Source organism: Periophthalmus magnuspinnatus, chromosome 2, assembly GCF_009829125.3.
Source record: "Periophthalmus magnuspinnatus isolate fPerMag1 chromosome 2, fPerMag1.2.pri, whole genome shotgun sequence".
NCBI lineage: Eukaryota > Metazoa > Chordata > Actinopteri > Gobiiformes > Gobiidae > Periophthalmus > Periophthalmus magnuspinnatus.
The window spans coordinates 12,935,255-12,953,331 of NC_047127.1; the positions used below are offsets into that span (position 1 = coordinate 12,935,255).

Genomic DNA, 18,077 nt, shown 5'->3' on the forward strand with positions numbered 1-18,077 from the left:
CACTAGGACTACACTAGGACTAAACCAAGACTAAACCAGGACTAAACCAGGACTAAACAGGGACTAAACCATGACTAAACCAGGAGTACAATAGGACTACAATAGGACTAAACCAGGATTACACCAGGACTACACCAGGACTACACCAGGACTAAACCAGGACTAAACCAGGACTAAACCAGGACTAAACCAGGACTAAACCAGGACTAAACCAGGACTAAACCAGGACTAAACCAGGACTAAACCAGGACTAAACCAGGACTAGAACAGCCCCCAACCAGGACTAAACCAGGACTAAACCAGGACTAAACCAGGTCTAAACCAGGACTAAACCAGGACTAAACAGGAATAAACCAGGACTAGAACAGGGACCAACCAAGTCTACATTAGGACTAAATGGGGATCAAACAGGACCAAATCCAGTACAAGCCAATGTACAAATTCCAATTACTACTACTATTATTACTACTCCAACTACTACTAATACTGCAACTGATCCCACTCCTGCTTATAATAATGATTCTCATGAACTCAAGAAGCCGTTAAGTGTAACAGCTGCGAGGCACGATAATGAGATGCTAGTTCTTTAGCCGCTAGCAGCTAAGCCAAAATGTAATATGCTAATGAGAAACGTGACTGACTAATTGCCCGGGTGAGAATTTATGTACTGAAGGAGATGACAGCAGCCAGTTTGTGTGTTGTCTTTTTTTCTTCTTCTTTTTCCTTGTCGTTTTTAAAATCTTTTTTTATACCACCATCGTTGTGACGTCGCTAGCCGCTGGGGATGTTGTGCGTGCGTTTTGCTAGCCCGCCTCATTTGTTCCGAGACATGCATTTACCTCGAGATAAAGGCAAAACAGCGTGAAAATGGCGGTCCTCTGAATGCCTAATGAACGTGCTGTCAATCTGAAACAAAAACAGCTGAAGTCGAGCATTCAAAGCCCCCGATCCATTGATTACAAGAGACTGGGGTACAATGTAGGAACAGTCTATATGTCTATAAAAGCTTTGTGTTTTTGTACAGGGCTGGGAGAGGTTTTGAAGAAAAGTTGAAAGAAGAGAAAGCTGGACTAAAGTACGCCAAAAAAATATTTAAAAGGAAGAATCTAAAGAGGTAAAGGATATTATTACGGGAAACTGTCTAGGGATTTATGTTTTAATAATAGGATACGTTCAAATGTTTAATTTCAAACACGTCCAAGGGAAGTGACAAAAAGACTGAAATATGAACTGACAAACTAATACAAGAATCACATTTAGAATATGTTTATATAGATCTAAACTACAGAGTACATGATATTGATACTGGTTGTTTAGAATACAGAGGAACCAATGGCCGATGAGTTCCACCGATATTTTTGGGCCGAAATGGATTAATTTCCTCCAACTATGCAATTTAAATTCACTACAAACTGACAATTTTTTAACACAAAAAGAGAGCTGTGTATCATAAGCCTGTCACAATAATGACTATATCGACTTATCGTTCCATATATTATAAATGGAACAATCATTTTTGGGGGTTAGTATTTATCGTGGTACTTTTCTGTGTAGTAGTGGGACATTTTTGGTCATTTTTTTCAGTAATATAATAAGATTTAAGCTGTAGATACTAAAATTATACAAACAAATTACTTAAGTGTTGCATTCTGCTGTTCATTTAATATTTAACATAATTTTTGTAAATAATTCTACTTCATGGTTTGGTTTCAGTATTATCGTTTATCATCTATATTTACTTAAGCAGTATATTGCACTTCAAAATGTGCAGTTGTCTCTTTGTACTGAAGTGTTAAAATAAAGCTTTGTGTGTATTTTCTAAGCAGTAAATCGATCAAAACAAAATATCGTCCTGTTGTTAGAGATTAAAGACCGATAGCTGATATGATAAAAAGTCCAAATATCGGCTTTGATATATCGCCCAACCGATCCTATCTCTAGTCTTAACCAAACTATCTCGGCTAAATGGCAGTTGTAAAATTGAAATTGCTTGTTTTCTTTAATCGTTTAGTCAATTAATCAGTTGATGGCATCTTAATCAAACAGATTTTTTATGAGTAAACTCATTAGGATTATAAAAAATTTATACGTAAAAGAGCAGAAAAGAGAGAACATGGCGTGAGTTAGCTACCTGGGAGTGAATTGTGAGTTTATTCAGCCTTTTTTATACAAATGTTAAATGGTCACATACTTTCATAGCACTTTTTCCACTTTTAGGTCACTCAAAGCGCTTTAACATCAAGGAACCACTCACCCATTCACACGCACATTCACACACCAGAGTACACAGACTCCAGGGGTGAAGTGAGTTTAGTGTCTTGCCCACGGACACGACGACAGCGGTCATCTGTGGTAGCTGGAATCTCGCCGTCAACCAAATAATTTACTGGGGGTCAAATATACGCTCGGATGATAGAGATAATTTTGAGATCTTTCGCTAATGCCACGCTAATGCCCTTTACTCTGCTACTACTTCCTATAGTTATATTTGCAGTACTGGTGGCAGTGGCCTTTTACCTTTTTCGAGAGAATCTTGTGTCGTTATTAGGTAGTTAATATTTCAAGAGATTGTTGACAGCGCAGTAGAGTACATAAGCGGTATTTGTTTAAGCGTTTAACAGTGAGAAATGAACTTATACTTCTCCCTCGCAAACATATCCACTGCAGATATCTGAAGGGCTTGCGTTACCGTGGCGCGTGTACCCTCCGTCGCTCTAATGTATTTTTGAGCTGCAGTCTTTATTGCTTTACCTCAGGCCCTGTGGGTTTTGCCTCTGCCCAATAACACAAGCAGAGAGGAAATATCAGGAGTATTCAATTAGACCGCTCCCCGGCTCTCCGCAGCTGACGCGTGGAGATTGTAATTTCCACGGCATGATTGATGGAGGTAATAGCGGACATCGTGTGGGTCCGACCATGCGGAGCTGTTGGGGGAATACGACGCCCGTTTTGGTTTTTTGGAGTTTGATGCCGATTGGCAAACGGACCGCGCTGATGTGGAGAAAAACCTACCCGGAGCGGTGCCAAAGGTCGTGCGGCGGGCAGACTTTTGACCAAAAAAGTGCCAAGGTTAGGATTTTGGTTAAAAACGCTGTGCCCAATTTGATTTCAGAACAGTTGAGCGGGATTTTTATTTGTGCTGTGTACAACTATATTGTGTACGCAGCTCTTAAGGCATAATAAGATCACTGTGTGCTGCCTGGATCTAATTGTAAAGAGTGTTATTGTCCGAGAAGTGTGCTGTTAGCATGTGTCGAGGTGTTGTTAGCCACTCTGGCGTCTGAAAGTTGTGAAACGCACTTATAACCTAACCGTGGTGTGTAACTTGGATACTCAGAATGTATAAGGTAAGTGAGGAATAACTTTGAACCACTGCAAAACAAAAAAAAAAGTTTTTTCACCTTTTTAGGGCAGTACAAATCTGGTACAGCACTTTCAAGTTGCATGGAGTATATTTTTGACTTCTATCGCGTCACTATAGTTACTTACTTTAATTACTGCTAAAAAGGTGTAAGGGCAATGGCTAAGTTGTTCACCCCCAAACCCTTAGGTTGGCAGTTTGATCCCCACTCACACCAGAACATATTATTACATTTTTACCACTAGAACTGCAATTACTACTTTCTGGTGTCTGTTTTTACCTGAAATGATCCAGAGCATGACATTAAATTGATCCATATGTGTTTTTACGGCTAAAAACTGACAATTAATTGAAAAAGAATGCAATGCAGTGTTACTAAATGAAAGTGACCCCCTCTCCAAAGATCTGAAGCAGCTTTGACAACTTCTTACATTGCTTTTTTTCCAGTGCTGAAGCTGACTAGCTAAAACGTACCGCATCTATGTGAAGAAAAAAAACTAGCTACCCTGTGCACAAAGGCATGTAATAGACAGATTTGACTGAAGGGGGGGTTGCTGGGTTGGAGGGTGGAGAGGGGAGTTGATTTTGCAAACTTGCTCGCAGTAGGGGGCTTTGGGATGTTTCGATTGCGTCGCTGTGGTATTTAATCATAGCTGTCAGACTGTAATCAGGAGAGGGAGGGGCTGCTCGCTCAGGTGAAATGAGGAGCGATGAAGAATGAACCAGTCAGCAGTCCGGTGTACCTGCATATGCACTCATCACTGCTGTCACGGCAACACACGGCTAAATTAAACATCAAGAACTGATTTGGGTGTAATTTTATTTTGATGGAAGGACCCTAAATTCAAGCTGATAGTCGGTGGTTGTCAGGCCGGAGACGAGATTCTGTCATTGCTGGCTTTCAGATGACGTCACAAGATTTAGTTCAATAATATTTAATACATGTATTGTTAAAAAGCTGAGTTGTGTTGTAATAAAGTAAGTTATAGGGTCTAAATGAGCAGGTTCAACGTTTGGGATCTACCTTCTGGATATTTCATGGTGAAGTACAACGTAATCAATAGGAAAATCTTTGCACAGTGACTTTCAGCTCCTCCCATCAAGGACCTAGAACCTAATAGATACCTGGTCTCAAGCGTTTTAAAAAAACAGCCTTATTCCAGCAGCTGTTTGTTTGCTAAATATCAGAAAATGTTTTAGTTTTTTAATTTAGCGTAGAAATAAAGTTATGTGAACCTGAACCTGTAAAAGTAGAGGTCGTAGTCATTGTAGTAGCAGTAGAAGTAGTAGAAGTAGTCATAGAGGTCGTATTAGTTTGGCAGGCTAGAGTAGCTGTAGCAGGATCATGCATTTGTAGTTGTAATGGTAGTAGTGTCTAGTAGTGTCTAGTTGCAGTACTTGTAGTAATTGTAATACTAGTAGTGGTAGCAGCAGTAGCAGTAGTATCTTTAGTTCCATGTTTAGCTGAGAAGCTGTTGCAGGCTCATGGATTGGTGGTAGTAGTGGTAGTAGTAGTAGTAATGGTAGCAATAGTAGAAGAGGTAGTATTAGCAGTAGTAGCAGTAGTATCTTTACTTCCATGTTTATCCGAGGAGCTGTTGCAGGCTCATGGCTTGGTGGAAGTAGTGGTAGTAGTAGTCGCAATGGCAGTAATAGTAGTAGTGGTGGTATTAGCCATAGTATCTTTAGATCCATGTTTACCTGAGGAACTGTTGCCGGCTCATGTAAAGGTAGTAGTAGTGGTAGTAATAGTTGTAGTAGTAGAGGTAGTAGCAGTGGTATCTTTAGTCCCATGTTTACCTGAGGAGCTGTAGCAGGCTCATGGATTGGTAGTAGTTGTGGTAGTAATAGTTGTAGTAGTTATAGTAGTGGTAGTAGTGGTAGTGGTAGTAGTAGAGGTAGTAGCAGTAGTATCTTTAGTCCCATGTTTACCTGAGGAGCTGTTGCTGGCTCATGGATTGGTAGTAGTAGTGGTAGTAATAGTTGTAGTAGTGGCAGTAGTGGTAGTAGTAGAAGTAGTAGCAGTAGTATCTTTAGTCCCATGTTTACCTGAGGAGCAGTTGCGGGCTCAGTAATGGGACAGGGGAAGGACTCTTCACAAACGGCCAGGCTCCTGACGAGCTTTAGCCTGCTGTTGGACTGCGATTTGTGGGGAGCGGGTGAGAGGTGAAGGGGGCACGGTTAAAATCATGCACCAGGTCACTGCCCATATGAAAATAAAATACCCCATAATTTCATAGAAAACACGGGAGCAAGACAACAAGACCACAACAGCCAACAGGCACAAACCAACTCTTCAAGCAACTGTGATACTTCACCATTACTACGCCAAGCAAAAGGCAGACCACAGCTACATGTAGTTACAGCTTAGTTAAAATTAATGTACACATGATTATTACTATTACTAGAACTAGAATTACAGTCATGTGGGTGGGGTGTACTTGGATAAAAACTACTTCAAAATATCATAGAAACTGCTAGAGTATTAGTAGCTTCTTTCAAGTCATGCAGTTTAGAGTAGCAGTACACAAAATCTATCTGTTGCACTTCATTGGTGTGTTCAAGTAATGCCGAAACACTGCATGCTCGCAAACCATTTCTGCAACTTGACATTCAAAATACAAATTGGCAAAAGTCATTCAAGATTTCCAGACATAACCTGAACGTCACACGTCTTCAAAAAGTCATTCGTCGTCATTTCATCTACTTTCGACATCAGTAAACACTATGCGATCACTTTTTTGCAGCTTCCAAACACTCAATCCAAGCAAAAACACCGTCATTCACATGGAAACCGCATTACCCATCATGCAGTTGGGATGCAGCCTACCTTGGAGTGCTTCACAGGCTGCCCACAGGTGGAGAACAGGAGTTAAAAAGGAGTTAAACATCAAAACAACACAACCACAAAGAAAGAATAGTGAATTTTAAATGTAAGAACTGCATTTTGAACGAGCTCCTGAGTTGCGATCATCTACAAAAACATCTACAATCTATTCAAAATGTCAGAGTAGTAAAATTTGTAACAAGCTAAAAGTCAAGTAAAAATCATTAATAGAATCTGTACATTTAAGTGAAGTGAGTAAAAGTATTGTAAACTCATGTATCAGGCTGTGGTTTGTGTAATTATGGTGGTGGTAGTAGCAAAAAGTATTAGTAGTTATATGAGAATGAGTTACAGTGTACTCTAATATTGTAGAAGTAGTAGAAGTAGTAGTAGTAGTAATAGCAGTAGTAGTAGTAATAGTAGTAGTAGTAGTAGTAGCAGTAGCAGTAGTGATATAGTAGAAGTGGCAAAAGGTATTAGTAGTTATATGAGAATGAGTTACAGTGTATTCTAATATTCTAGTAGTAGTAGAAGTAGTGGTTGTAGTAGTAGTAGTAGTAGCAGTAGTAGTAGTGATAAGTAGTAGCAGTAGTAGTAGTGATAAGTAGTAGAAGTAGTAGTAGTAGCAGTAGAATTAGTAGTAGTAGTAGCAGTAGTAGCACCAGTAGCAGTAGTAGTAGTGATAAGTAGAAGTAGCAAAATGTATTAGTAGTTATATGAGAATGAGTTATAGAGTATTCTAATATTCTAGTAGTACTAGTACTAGTAGTAGTAGTAGTAGTAGTAGTAGTAATTTCATTTTGAAGCTAAACGTGTACAGTAGTGTTTCTATGTTATTGCTTTGCCTGGGATATTCCACAGTATGGCATTAAACTTAGCTATTTCCATGGAGACAAGCCACTAGGTCAAGTGCAGGTCAGATCTATGGAGAGGCAAGCTTGCTCACAGTAAGAATGCATGTTTTCCCAATAAAATAAATGCAAGAAGAGGCGCAATGCCATACCGTGGAACATTCCAGGCAAAGGAATGACATCATGGGGACAATGGAAAAGTTGTAAGTGTGTAGCTTTAAGGGAAGACATATTGTGTCCGTACTTTTACTCAATTAATTAACTGATAAAAGTGCTAATTTGTAATCCCTCTTCCAACACTGTACAACATTGTAACTGATCTTGATAATTACATGAGAAACTGGGCCCACTCGAGCGGTCTCCTTTTTGTAAGATTTAATTCTCTCCAAACATGTGCTACGATCAAATCTCTATTGTATTTCACTGCTCTTTCGCTTCTTACAAATTCTCACAAGACACGAAAAAAAAAGTTAAAAAAACAGAACAGAGTTTGAGATTTGGCAGGGCGAGTGCTTAAGGGCAGTTTTCCCTCATTGCTCGGGGCGGCGTTTAGCTGTCGTGTGGAGCCGACCCGGGCGAGCGAGGAAACGAAGTAGGAGGAGGAGGAGAGAGAGGCGACACGGACCAGTGCACCTCAGCCTCCTCTAAGTGCGGGGATAAACAGAGGGATGTAAAGTGGAAGGAGGAAGGGAAGGAGAGTGAGAGGAATAGAGGAGCAGAGATAGAGAGAGCAAGAGAGAAGGGGGGGGATTGAGTGAAAGAGAGAAAAAAACAAATGGGTTTGGGGTTGAGAGTTAGGAAGAGAGGACGGCAGGGAGATAGAGAGGAAGCAGAGAGGGAGAAAGAGAAAGGGAGGGAGCTGCAGAGCATAAGCAGTGAGAATATATAGCCAATATGTCATTGTACAAAGCCTGATGTATTTGTGTTGTTTTAAAGATCATTAGTAAAGTAATGAAGCGTCAATAGGATTCTGTCACTCAGATATCCGTTATTCTGTCTATTTTTCACCATTTGAGGTTGTGTTAGCGGCGATCCAAAAATGTGAGGTTTACAAATGTTTACTTCAATATTTAAAGTTGTTTTTTGTTTTTTTTAAGTTTATATCAAAACCATAGACTGTATATATAAATGGACATCGCTAACCTGCTAGCCGCTGCGTTCCAAATAGGAAGTGCTCATGGGTGCGCTTCTGGCTCCATCGACTCTGGCTCCAGTTCACTTTGTATTGAGAAACTGTCACCCTTGTCTCTGTAACCGCTGCTGTCAGACTTGTCATTTTGGTCTTAAAATGTTCGTATTAACTTGCTCTACATGTGTTTTTTTTCCACTATTGTGTCCGTAAATCAAAATATAAGAATAATAAATCAGGCGCCTTCTTTCCCTGAGGTCGCTCCCAATAGCGTTAGCAAAAGGTTTGATTGACAGCGTTGCTAAGCTCCTGCTTCGTGCTAAATCAGCGGTGCGGGTGGGAAGGGGTGTCAACAGTCTGGCTCCAGATTGGCCCTTTGGTTGCTATGATACTCAAGATCAGAATTCCAAATATAGAACTATGCTCCAAATTTGCCGCTATAACTGCTAGCCTTGATGAGCTCCATTTGATTGAAGAAGAACACTGTGGGTGACATCACACTCACTTGGTCCACTTCTTTATACAGTCTATGGTTGAAACTGGGGAAAAATATTACTTGAAGGAGTCTACCAAAAAGTGTGTTCTAATTTTTATTTTATTTTTCCTAACTAGTCAAGACACACAATGAGCTGAAAGAACCTGTAAATGTACATATATCATTTATTACTTTTTAGGCTTTTAATAGCATAACAGGCTAATTTTACAAAACCAAAAAAAAAAAAAAAAAAAAAAAAAGTAAAATGGTGGGTGATGAAATGACAAGGGATAGATTTGTGTGATACCGGTCTATGGATTTAATAACATTGAAAATTCCCAGTCTATTTCGCGCCATTAAACGCCTCTGAACAAGCCGAGTATCACTTCTGGTGTCATTACTGCACCACTATCTCACTCCACCCACACACAAAATGTCCTTTGCACCTGTCCTCCAAAAATCAAAAAGGACAACCCCTCCCCTATCCCTCCATCTTTCTCTCCCTCTCCCCCTCTTTCTCCCTCTCCCTCTCCCATACCTCCGGGCCCAAATCACGGCTATAAAAAATTCAAATGCACTGCTGCTCGCCCCGTCTCGCAATCACATGACCCCTCTACATGCCCTTCCCTCTCCCCAGACGACTCCCTTACCCCCACTCTGCGATCTCTCCTTTCTATATCAAGGTAGTATAGACATGGGCTTGCTGGACTGTGGCTAATTGTGCTAGCCATTGGGGACTGAACAATGCCCTGCAGGAGATAGAGAGAGGGACGGAGGGAGGGAGCGAAGGGGGTGTGGGTGGTGTGTGGGGAGGTGGAGGCGTCTGGGGAGAGGAAGGGCAAAAGGGCTAGAGTCAGCAAATGTAGGGTATAGCCAGAAGCCACCTGCCCTGAATCGCAAAGGACAAACCACAATGTCAAACTGTCTATTACTCGTCCCTATCGGTTGTCAAGGGTACAAGTAAAGTCATTATTTGAGACGGTTTAGACCTGGTTTAGACCTGGTTTAGACCTGGTTTAGACCTGGTTTAGACCTGGTTTAGACCTGGTTTAGACCTGGTTTAGACCTGGTTTAGACCTGGTTTAGACCTGGTTTAGACCTGGTTTAGACCTGGTTTAGACCTGGTTTAGACCTGGTTTAGAATTAGTATGGCATTCTTATATTGGTTATGTCCCATTATACTTGCTTAGCTTTGTACTGGTATGTATTTTTGTGTGTTCAATTTATAATTTTTTATTTGTTTGATTTTATTAACCAACTATCATTACAATGACCTGGGTTAGTTCTAATTTAGACCTGTTTTAGTCCTGTTTTAGTCCTGTTTTAGTCCTGTTTTAGACCTGTTTTAGACCTGTTTTAGACCTGTTTTAGACCTGTTTTAGTCCTGTTTTAGTCCTGTTTTAGTCCTGTTTTAGTCCTGTTTTAGTCCTGTTTTAGTCCTGTTTTAGTCCTGTTTTAGTCCTGTTTTAGTCCTGTTTTAGTCCTGTTTTAGTCCTGTTTTAGTCCTGTTTTAGTCCTGTTTTAGTCATGTTTTAGTCCTGTTTTAGTCCTGTTTTAGTCCTGTTTTAGTCCTGTTTTAGTCCTGTTTTAGTCCTGTTTTAGTCCTGTTTTAGTCCTGTTTTAGTCCTGTTTTAGTCCTGTTTTAGTCCTGTTTTAGTCCTGTTTTAGTCCTGTTTTAGTCCTGTTTTAGTCCTGTTTTAGTCCTGTTTTAGTCCTGTTTTAGTCCTGTTTTAGTCCTGTTTTAGTCCTGTTTTAGTCCTGTTTTAGTCCTGTTTTAGTCCTGTTTTAGTCCTGTTTTAGTCCTGTTTTAGTCCTGTTTTAGTCCTGTTTTAGTCCTGTTCTAGTCCTGTTCTAGTCCTGTTCTAGTCCTGTTCTAGTCCTGTTCTAGTCCTGTTCTAGTCCTGTTCTAGTCCTGTTCTAGTCCTGTTCTAGTCCTGTTCTAGTCCTGTTCTAGTCCTGTTCTAGTCCTGTTCTAGTCCTGTTTTAGACCCGTTTTAGACCCGTTTTAGACCCGTTTTAGACCCGTTTTAATCCTGGATGTAATAATCTTTTTCAAGTTTCAAGTTCTATCCAATTGTAAAACCAACCATATATATATATATTTACACACACACACACACACACACACACACCCCCCCCCCCCCACACACACACACCTATATATATATAGCCATATTATTCCCATATACAGTAATAAATGGGTATAAACTGTTTCTATAGTAACCATCTTTCCAGGCTGCATTGGTCATTCTTCAACCTCCATTTTGACACAATGAACATTTCTTCCATTTAACCTGAGCTGGAAATAGCTGAGTGGAGAGGTCAAAGTTCACTTCAATGCCTTGAGCGAATCTCGACCCTCTTATTTTTCTGAACAATTATACCCAGGCGAATGTAAGAGAAAGATGGAGGGATGGTGACAAAAAAAAGAAAAACTCACATAACCTACATTTAGAGAGGTCAGTGAAGGAGGCACGGGAGGTATACTGCTACAAGCAAAGTCAATTTAAGGTGAAGTTATGGAGGAGAGCTCGCAAGGGCAAAAGAGAGTGTACTGAGAAGCTAGTGAGGTTTAGCCTTTTAATAAATGGTTTTGAACATGTTATTTTAAACTTAATTCACAATTTAAATATATAATGGATTCAAAATAATTAACTTTAACATGGAATAGGGTTCATTAAGTTGTTGCTATAGTTACAACATCCGATACTGAAAGCAATTCTTGACAGGATAAAAGCGGTATAGGTTAAAGCGGCACTATGTCACATTCCTGATGCAGGGTTAACGCTCGTCTCCATGGCAATGTTTAAGCTTTGCCTGGAATGTTTAACTGTGTGGTATTACTATGAGTCGCTTCACCTCTCCACAGATCAAGTCCATTGATGAAAAGTTACATAGATATTCTAAATTAAGATGAATTTGGCATCAAGATATTAGTTGCTATAGTAACACATACCTATATCAACCCATGAGTTCAAGCTTCCTGTTATATTTAACATTTTGAGGGCTCACTTTTTTTCCCAAGTTATGAAACACAACCATGACTTTGCAGTGGAGGCTATGCTAGCAAATGTAATAATATATTTTTTCACAGTCTTGTTAAGGTTAGGATTAGGGTTTGTTTAAGGCGTTGGGGGGGAAAAAGTGATGCCATTTTGAGTACTCTTGTTTTAAATTGTAACTCACTATGGCAACTGTTCTGCTTTTTCATCATTCTGAAGCCCATGGATACGTCCGGGAACTTGATGGTAAAACATTTATTCAGTTTTACAGAAGGAATGGCAGAATGGTCTCTACGGTCAGTACCTGGTATAACCCATCTTCTACTGTAACCACTGTGACCTTTTAAAACGAAATAAAACTCTTGACTTGAACGTGTTATTTTTTGTGGAGTAAGACGAGAATCTCCAGAAGCGGAGTTTACTGTGTTTTAGCAGAAGTTGCAGTTGTCAGCACAATGATGAAACCAGCTTCAGCGGCTAAGTGTCTGAAGTGTCAAAGAGCTAAAGCGCATTTGGGAGAAATCTTTTACTACTTCCACGACTTAAAGAAATGCAGCCTCAGACATTCAAACCACTACTCTTACTCTTACTGTTACAGACTGGGCCTGCAGAATATGACAGAAATACTATGAAATACTTGATAAGTGTGGGCAATATTGCAATATATATAAAACTCATAGTATTTTCAGTTAGCTTGATGTTAAACCAATGGAGATTTTAAGATTTTAAGAGAGCAGTTTATCGGGTTGTCCAGGGCTCTTTTTTCTTTTTTACAATTTTTTGCTAATGCATCTCTATGTTTTGATGTTGGCGTTCTATCCAGAGCCTTATACAATAGTGCAATTTTTGAAATACCGCAATTTCCTCCACAAACAACAAAATCTCCTGTCTTATTCTGCATAAAAAACTGCTAACCCTGTAGTTCAGATCTGCTCAAACACGTTCTGAAATGTGAATGTTGTATTAATTTGTCAGTTCATATTTCATAGGTCTTTTTGTCAATTCTCCTGGACCCGTTTAACATGTGAACTTTGAACCTCACCCTTTAATTAAAACATAAATCACAAATCTAATCACCATGCTTGTCAGAAATACTGCAATTAGAGATTTTTCCCAAATCGTTCAGCTCTAGTTTCCTTTATGTGTTATATTTCAACATTTTGCCTTCCATCTTTGTCGATAGATAGCTTCGGCAGCTAGTTAGCGCTGTGCCATATCGATATAAACACACGTACACTGCAGCATAGGCATATTATTAATTATATAGTTATGTCAAATGTTCTCTTTTATATCTTGATAAACAAAGATTTGACCATATCGTGCTGCCATACTCCCCGGTGTGGGTGTCAGTCTGCTCCTTAGGGTGAAAGCGACACAGGAAGTTGGCCGATAAGCCGCAGGATTTGAGCGAGAGATAATCTCACCCACTCGGACATAAGGGCAGATTGTCTCATTGGCTACGCACTAAAAATAGGATCGGGGCCAATCCTTTCCCCTCATTTCTGCACCAAAGTCATTTTATTTCGTGTGTTTTGCCATTGGAAGAGTCTGTGCTTGTTTTAATTAAATAGCTAAATTAACAAGAGCGAACGTTGTTATGTCCCGAGTGTAAACGATGAAAATGGCATCGAGATAGAATTAATTAGCAGATTTGACACAACTAAACATCTCCACATATCCAAGAAAAGGAAAAAACATATTTAAAAATGTGTATAGAGTTTATGTCTCTATAGTTAAATTCATTGTACTGGTCTTGTATTTGTACTGGAATCAATACTACCTCTGTTTACTGATTTAAGGAGAGCTAATGAAATTTAAAAAGCATTGATAAAAAGAAAACAAAATATAAACTTTAATGGTTGTTGGAGGTAGAGTAGCGTTTGACCTCCGCAAAGGCAGCGCAGTTCAATCTCGCAATGCAATTCTCCTTTTTAAAGCCTTATAAATCTGTTTAAAAGTATTTCACAATGGTGTAGGAATAAAAATACTAAAACAAAAAATAAATATGAGTGAACGTTGTAATTTAAAAAAAAAAATTTTTTAATCATACAGGAGCTCTCAAAACATGGATAAAAACTCTGCCTTGGATAGACATAAAAATGAATATATTTTGTCATTTGCTCATTACTGGTCTAAATCTTTCACTATTCAGCCCAAAAATAACAACTCACATTTTAACTAACAGCATTTTCCTCATTTTCGCTAAAACTTTTGCATATACGAGGTTACTCATTCTAAAAAAAACTAATAATATCTTCCAATTAAATCACGCTATGCTAACACAATTCCCTCAAACTTTAGCAGAGTTTTTTTTTTTTTTTTTTTCAGTGACCTCAAGATGCAGCCAAGCCAACCATTATTATTTGCAGATTATATTCGTGTAGTCAGGAGCAATTGAGCTAGCCCGGGCATTGTGGGAAATCATCTCACAACGCCGCAGGTGACAGGAAGTCCCTAAGGGCATCTGAGGCGTTCACTGACACTTAGTGAATTTTCACGGAGAAGACGCGAGCGAAAAAGTAGAAAATGTTTGGTAGGGGATGTCAGTTGTCCTCACCTCAACGCCAAGTCCGATCGTCGTGACAACCTCAACTTTGCTAATTAGCGGCGGCTGAGCTAGCACTAACAGTCATTTGACAGATTGCATCTCATGAATATGTCAAATGTACGTGGAAAAAATAGGAAACCACTGCAATTTGCGGTTGGATTTTTCAGTTTGACGAGCGTCTCAGGTCAGTGTCTGTTAAATGTCTTGCCTTACTTTTTTACCATAGACCATATAGTAAAAATGGTACCCAGATATAATCTGGAGCAGAGCATGAGACAGGAAATGTTAAGATTTTAGTCAAGATATTTTAACCAATATACCAACTTTGTATCAGAAAAGTAAATATTTTAATGATAATTATTATGTTTTGCCATAATGTTTAAACTGAGGGCAATTTTGACCAGAACTAAACTGGGAGTAAATCTTGGTCTTAACCTTAGACCACATTAGCCCAAAAGCAGCACTAAATCATAACTACAAACCATGTTAAACTATATATGAACCAGGTCTAAACCTGGACTAAACCAGGACTAAATATGGACTAAATTACTACCAGTACTAAACTATGCAGAACTAGGACTGAACCAGGACTGAACGAGCACTAAACCAGGACTAAACCAGAACTGAACAAAAACTAAACAAGGACTAAACCAGGACTAAACCATGGTCTAAATCAAGGTCTAAACCAAGGTCTAAGCTAGGGTAAAAACAAGGTCCAAGGCCAGTTTGAACCTGGATTAACCCAAGACTAAAACAAAACTAAACCAAGACAAAACCAGGACTGAACAAGGACTAAACCAGGACTAAAACAAGGTCTAAGCCCAGTCTAAATCAGGACTAAACTAGGACTGAATCAGATCTAAACATGAAATATATGAACATTAATTCATGTCATGCTGAACCAGGACTAAACCAGGACTGAACCAAGACCAGGGGTTTATTTTGCAGTGGTCTCATATTTTTCCCAAACTTGTATGTCACATGTTGTTACCTGCGTCTCCCTCTTGTTGTTGGGGCCGTGCTCATCGCGGCTCATGCTCTGGCTGTCAGTGGCTTGGTCTGGCCTGGTGGTGGCGCTGTTGTCTTTGGGGGACGACACTCGGTCCTCGGAAACCTTCATTGCTTCACAGTCGACCGAATCGGACATTCTCATCGCAAACGTTTAGTGGGAGGTGACAACAAGCGCAGAGAACCTAGAAACAGGGAAAAAAAACTGTTCAGAATCTACTTTTTGATTAACCAAAGAGTCAAAGCATTTCATTCATATTTCTGACGTATTAGGTATTAGTTTGCTAGTTTATTTCCATCTTAATAATTATTTTATTTTTTGAGAGAATGTGATTTTCAACACCAAAATGTAGAAGTTTCTTTAAAGCAAGTAACATTTTATCCAAAAAGGGAGACAAAATAAAAGCATGTTTTTATTGCACTGAAAAAACAGAGAAAAACATGTGTCCTTATTGTGAGTGGGCTTGCATCTCCACGAACCTGACTCATATGGCCTGGAGGAAGGCTTCTCCTGCTTGTTTCCATGGAAATGTTGCTTCTTTGGCTATAATATTCCAAATTATGGCATAAAACTCTTCTCTTTCCATGGAGAATGTTCCAAAATATGGCTTTAATTCTATTTCCATGGAATCATTCAGGTGATGCTCCATCTCCAGTAAGTTACAGTACCTTTAATATTACCGTGTGGGATTCTGAAACTATCTGTACAGCAGTTTTTTCAGTATCGTTATTAGCATTAGCAATCCTAATAGAGACAAAAATGCACTTTGGGTACTTTGATTTAGATTAGATGCCCTTCCAGATCAAACTCACTTCTATTTCACTGCATTTATCTGGGCTTGGTACTTGCACTGGTACTAAATTTTTGAGTTGAATCAAACTGAACCAGAAACCATCAACTCATAATGCAATTAACAAACCATTTATCCGTGTATTTAAATCATTACTGGACAAACCACAATACAAAGGAAGCGAGACACTGAATAAATATGTTCATATAACAGAGACGCCATTTGAATCTCCCAAAAATCCAAAATGGCCACCAAAGAAGAGACCAGGAAATCGCGGAAGGGGTGACAGAACGCTTTCATTTCTCAGCATTGCGGGTCTGCAGCTGCTCTGCCGGAAACAATAGGCATGATTGGACAAGATGCAGCAAGAAGACATTTTGAAAAACCTCCGAAATGTGTGGGCTCGTTGGAAATAACAGGGGCTGACGCACACATTTCGGCTTTTTTAGAAGAGGTTTAGCAAATTAGGCGTTCGGTGCGTGACACATTTGGTCACTGGCAGAGGAGGGAAGGCGAGCGGAGCGGCTTTACTTTTATGTAATAAGCCAGATTATAATGTGCTGCATAAAACATGGGGAGATTGCGAGTCAGTGTAGTTATATCTGTAGTATCATATTTTACTCCCCTTAAAAGTACACTACGCAACTTTTGCCCCATACCCCGCATATAAAGTGGACCGAGGGAATGTGACTTTACCCATAGCGTTCAGCTCACATCAAATGAAGATAATCGAGGCTAGCAGCTAACGTCTAAGAACGTCTAATCTAACTGCAACCAAGCGACATAATTGGAAACCCGGTGCGTAACCAAAGAGCCAATCAGGGCAGAGGTTGTTGAATGTGCTCACCACTTCCTGCAGATGTTGGGCGCTTAGCAACCAGCCTACCTCCTATCTCCGCCCACTTCACTGCTCGACAATGTCATAAATCGACGGTAGTGGTCAATATTTTGGTGAAGTTGTTGTTATTTTTCTGTAGTACGTAAGAGTTTAAATAAATAACTTCTTTTCGATAATCCCACATTTTGGTTTTAGTCTCAGTGGCACACTTTAATTTCATTATTAGTGCTAATCTCTATTTCCTTCAGCAATATATCGCACTCAAAATGTGGTATCGTGACAGGCCTAATGTAAAGCCACAACCTCCCTGCGTGAAGCCCTGGTGTAAGTTCATCCCATTGCTCCGCCCTGATTATGTAGCGGTCCCATGTAGTGCTCAAACGACGAAGAGGAGGAGGAGGAGAAGGAGGAGGACGACGAGACATCTGGTACGCACGAACATGATTAATAGGTTAATTAGCGCTGGGCTCCTCACATTCACAAAGCAAACTCTCCAGCGCAGACACATCAAGACAGGCTTCACTCCAAATACTGCGTTTTTGCTTTAATCCATTTGGTCTGCAGCAGTAGGGCTGTCAAGGAAATCAATGCCCAGATACTAATCGAGACTAAATAGAATATCAAAAGTAGATAATCATGTGAAGCAGCAATATTAAAAAAACTTGGACATTTATTGAATAGTTTTAGCATACGCTAGCTCTACTCATGGGTTTCAGCTTAATGTTATATGCAAAGTTTTGAGGACTTTTTCCCAATTCAAAAGACTTAATATTTAGTTTGAATTGTTAATCACTATGGCAATACTCCTAATTCTTCATCATTCTAAAACCCAGTGATATCAGAATTAATGTAAGAACAGTAAAATTAAAGAAATTATTATTTTGCTTTGTATAAAAATGTGTTTTTTACCACTGTGGTATCAAAATCTATTTCAAATATTGAGTCTTTAGTATAGAAAGAGTTGAAATTTTAGTATCATGACAACACAAGAAAGTATTAATTGAAAATTTAGAAAAAAATACTTATAATTTTTTAATTTTTTTTTTTATTATCACAGTTGTAACAGAATCGGTATCGAGTATCAAGCCTTGTCCTTAGTATCAAAATTAGCTTGATATTTTTGTGACAACACTAGAAAGTACTACTGTTGTGTTCTAAAAAAGTGATTTTTATTACCATGATGTTGGTCATGGTGGCACTGAAATCTATTATTGTGTATGTTTTCATCAAAATTGTCATACTTACTC

General features: G+C 39.2%; 1 protein-coding gene across 8 annotated transcripts in view; it reads right to left on the reverse strand.

Moving 5' to 3' along the window:
- Positions 1-18,077, reverse strand: part of LOC117382509 (R3H domain-containing protein 1-like) — an 85,841-nt gene that overhangs the window by 54,450 nt on the left and 13,314 nt on the right. For 5 of the 8 annotated variants that reach the window (XM_055226974.1, XM_033979717.2, XM_033979709.2 and 2 more), the window contains exons 3-5: positions 15,185-15,386; positions 6,192-6,209; positions 5,411-5,500 (exon numbers count right to left, since the gene is read on the reverse strand). In XM_055226974.1, the coding sequence (XP_055082949.1) occupies positions 5,411-5,500; positions 6,192-6,209; positions 15,185-15,346 (270 nt within the window). In that variant the 5' untranslated portion in view covers positions 15,347-15,386. The remainder of the gene's footprint in view (positions 1-5,410; positions 5,501-6,191; positions 6,210-15,184; positions 15,387-18,077) is intronic. The other 3 variants (XM_055226996.1, XM_055226997.1, XM_033979741.2) reach the window with 1 other exon arrangement.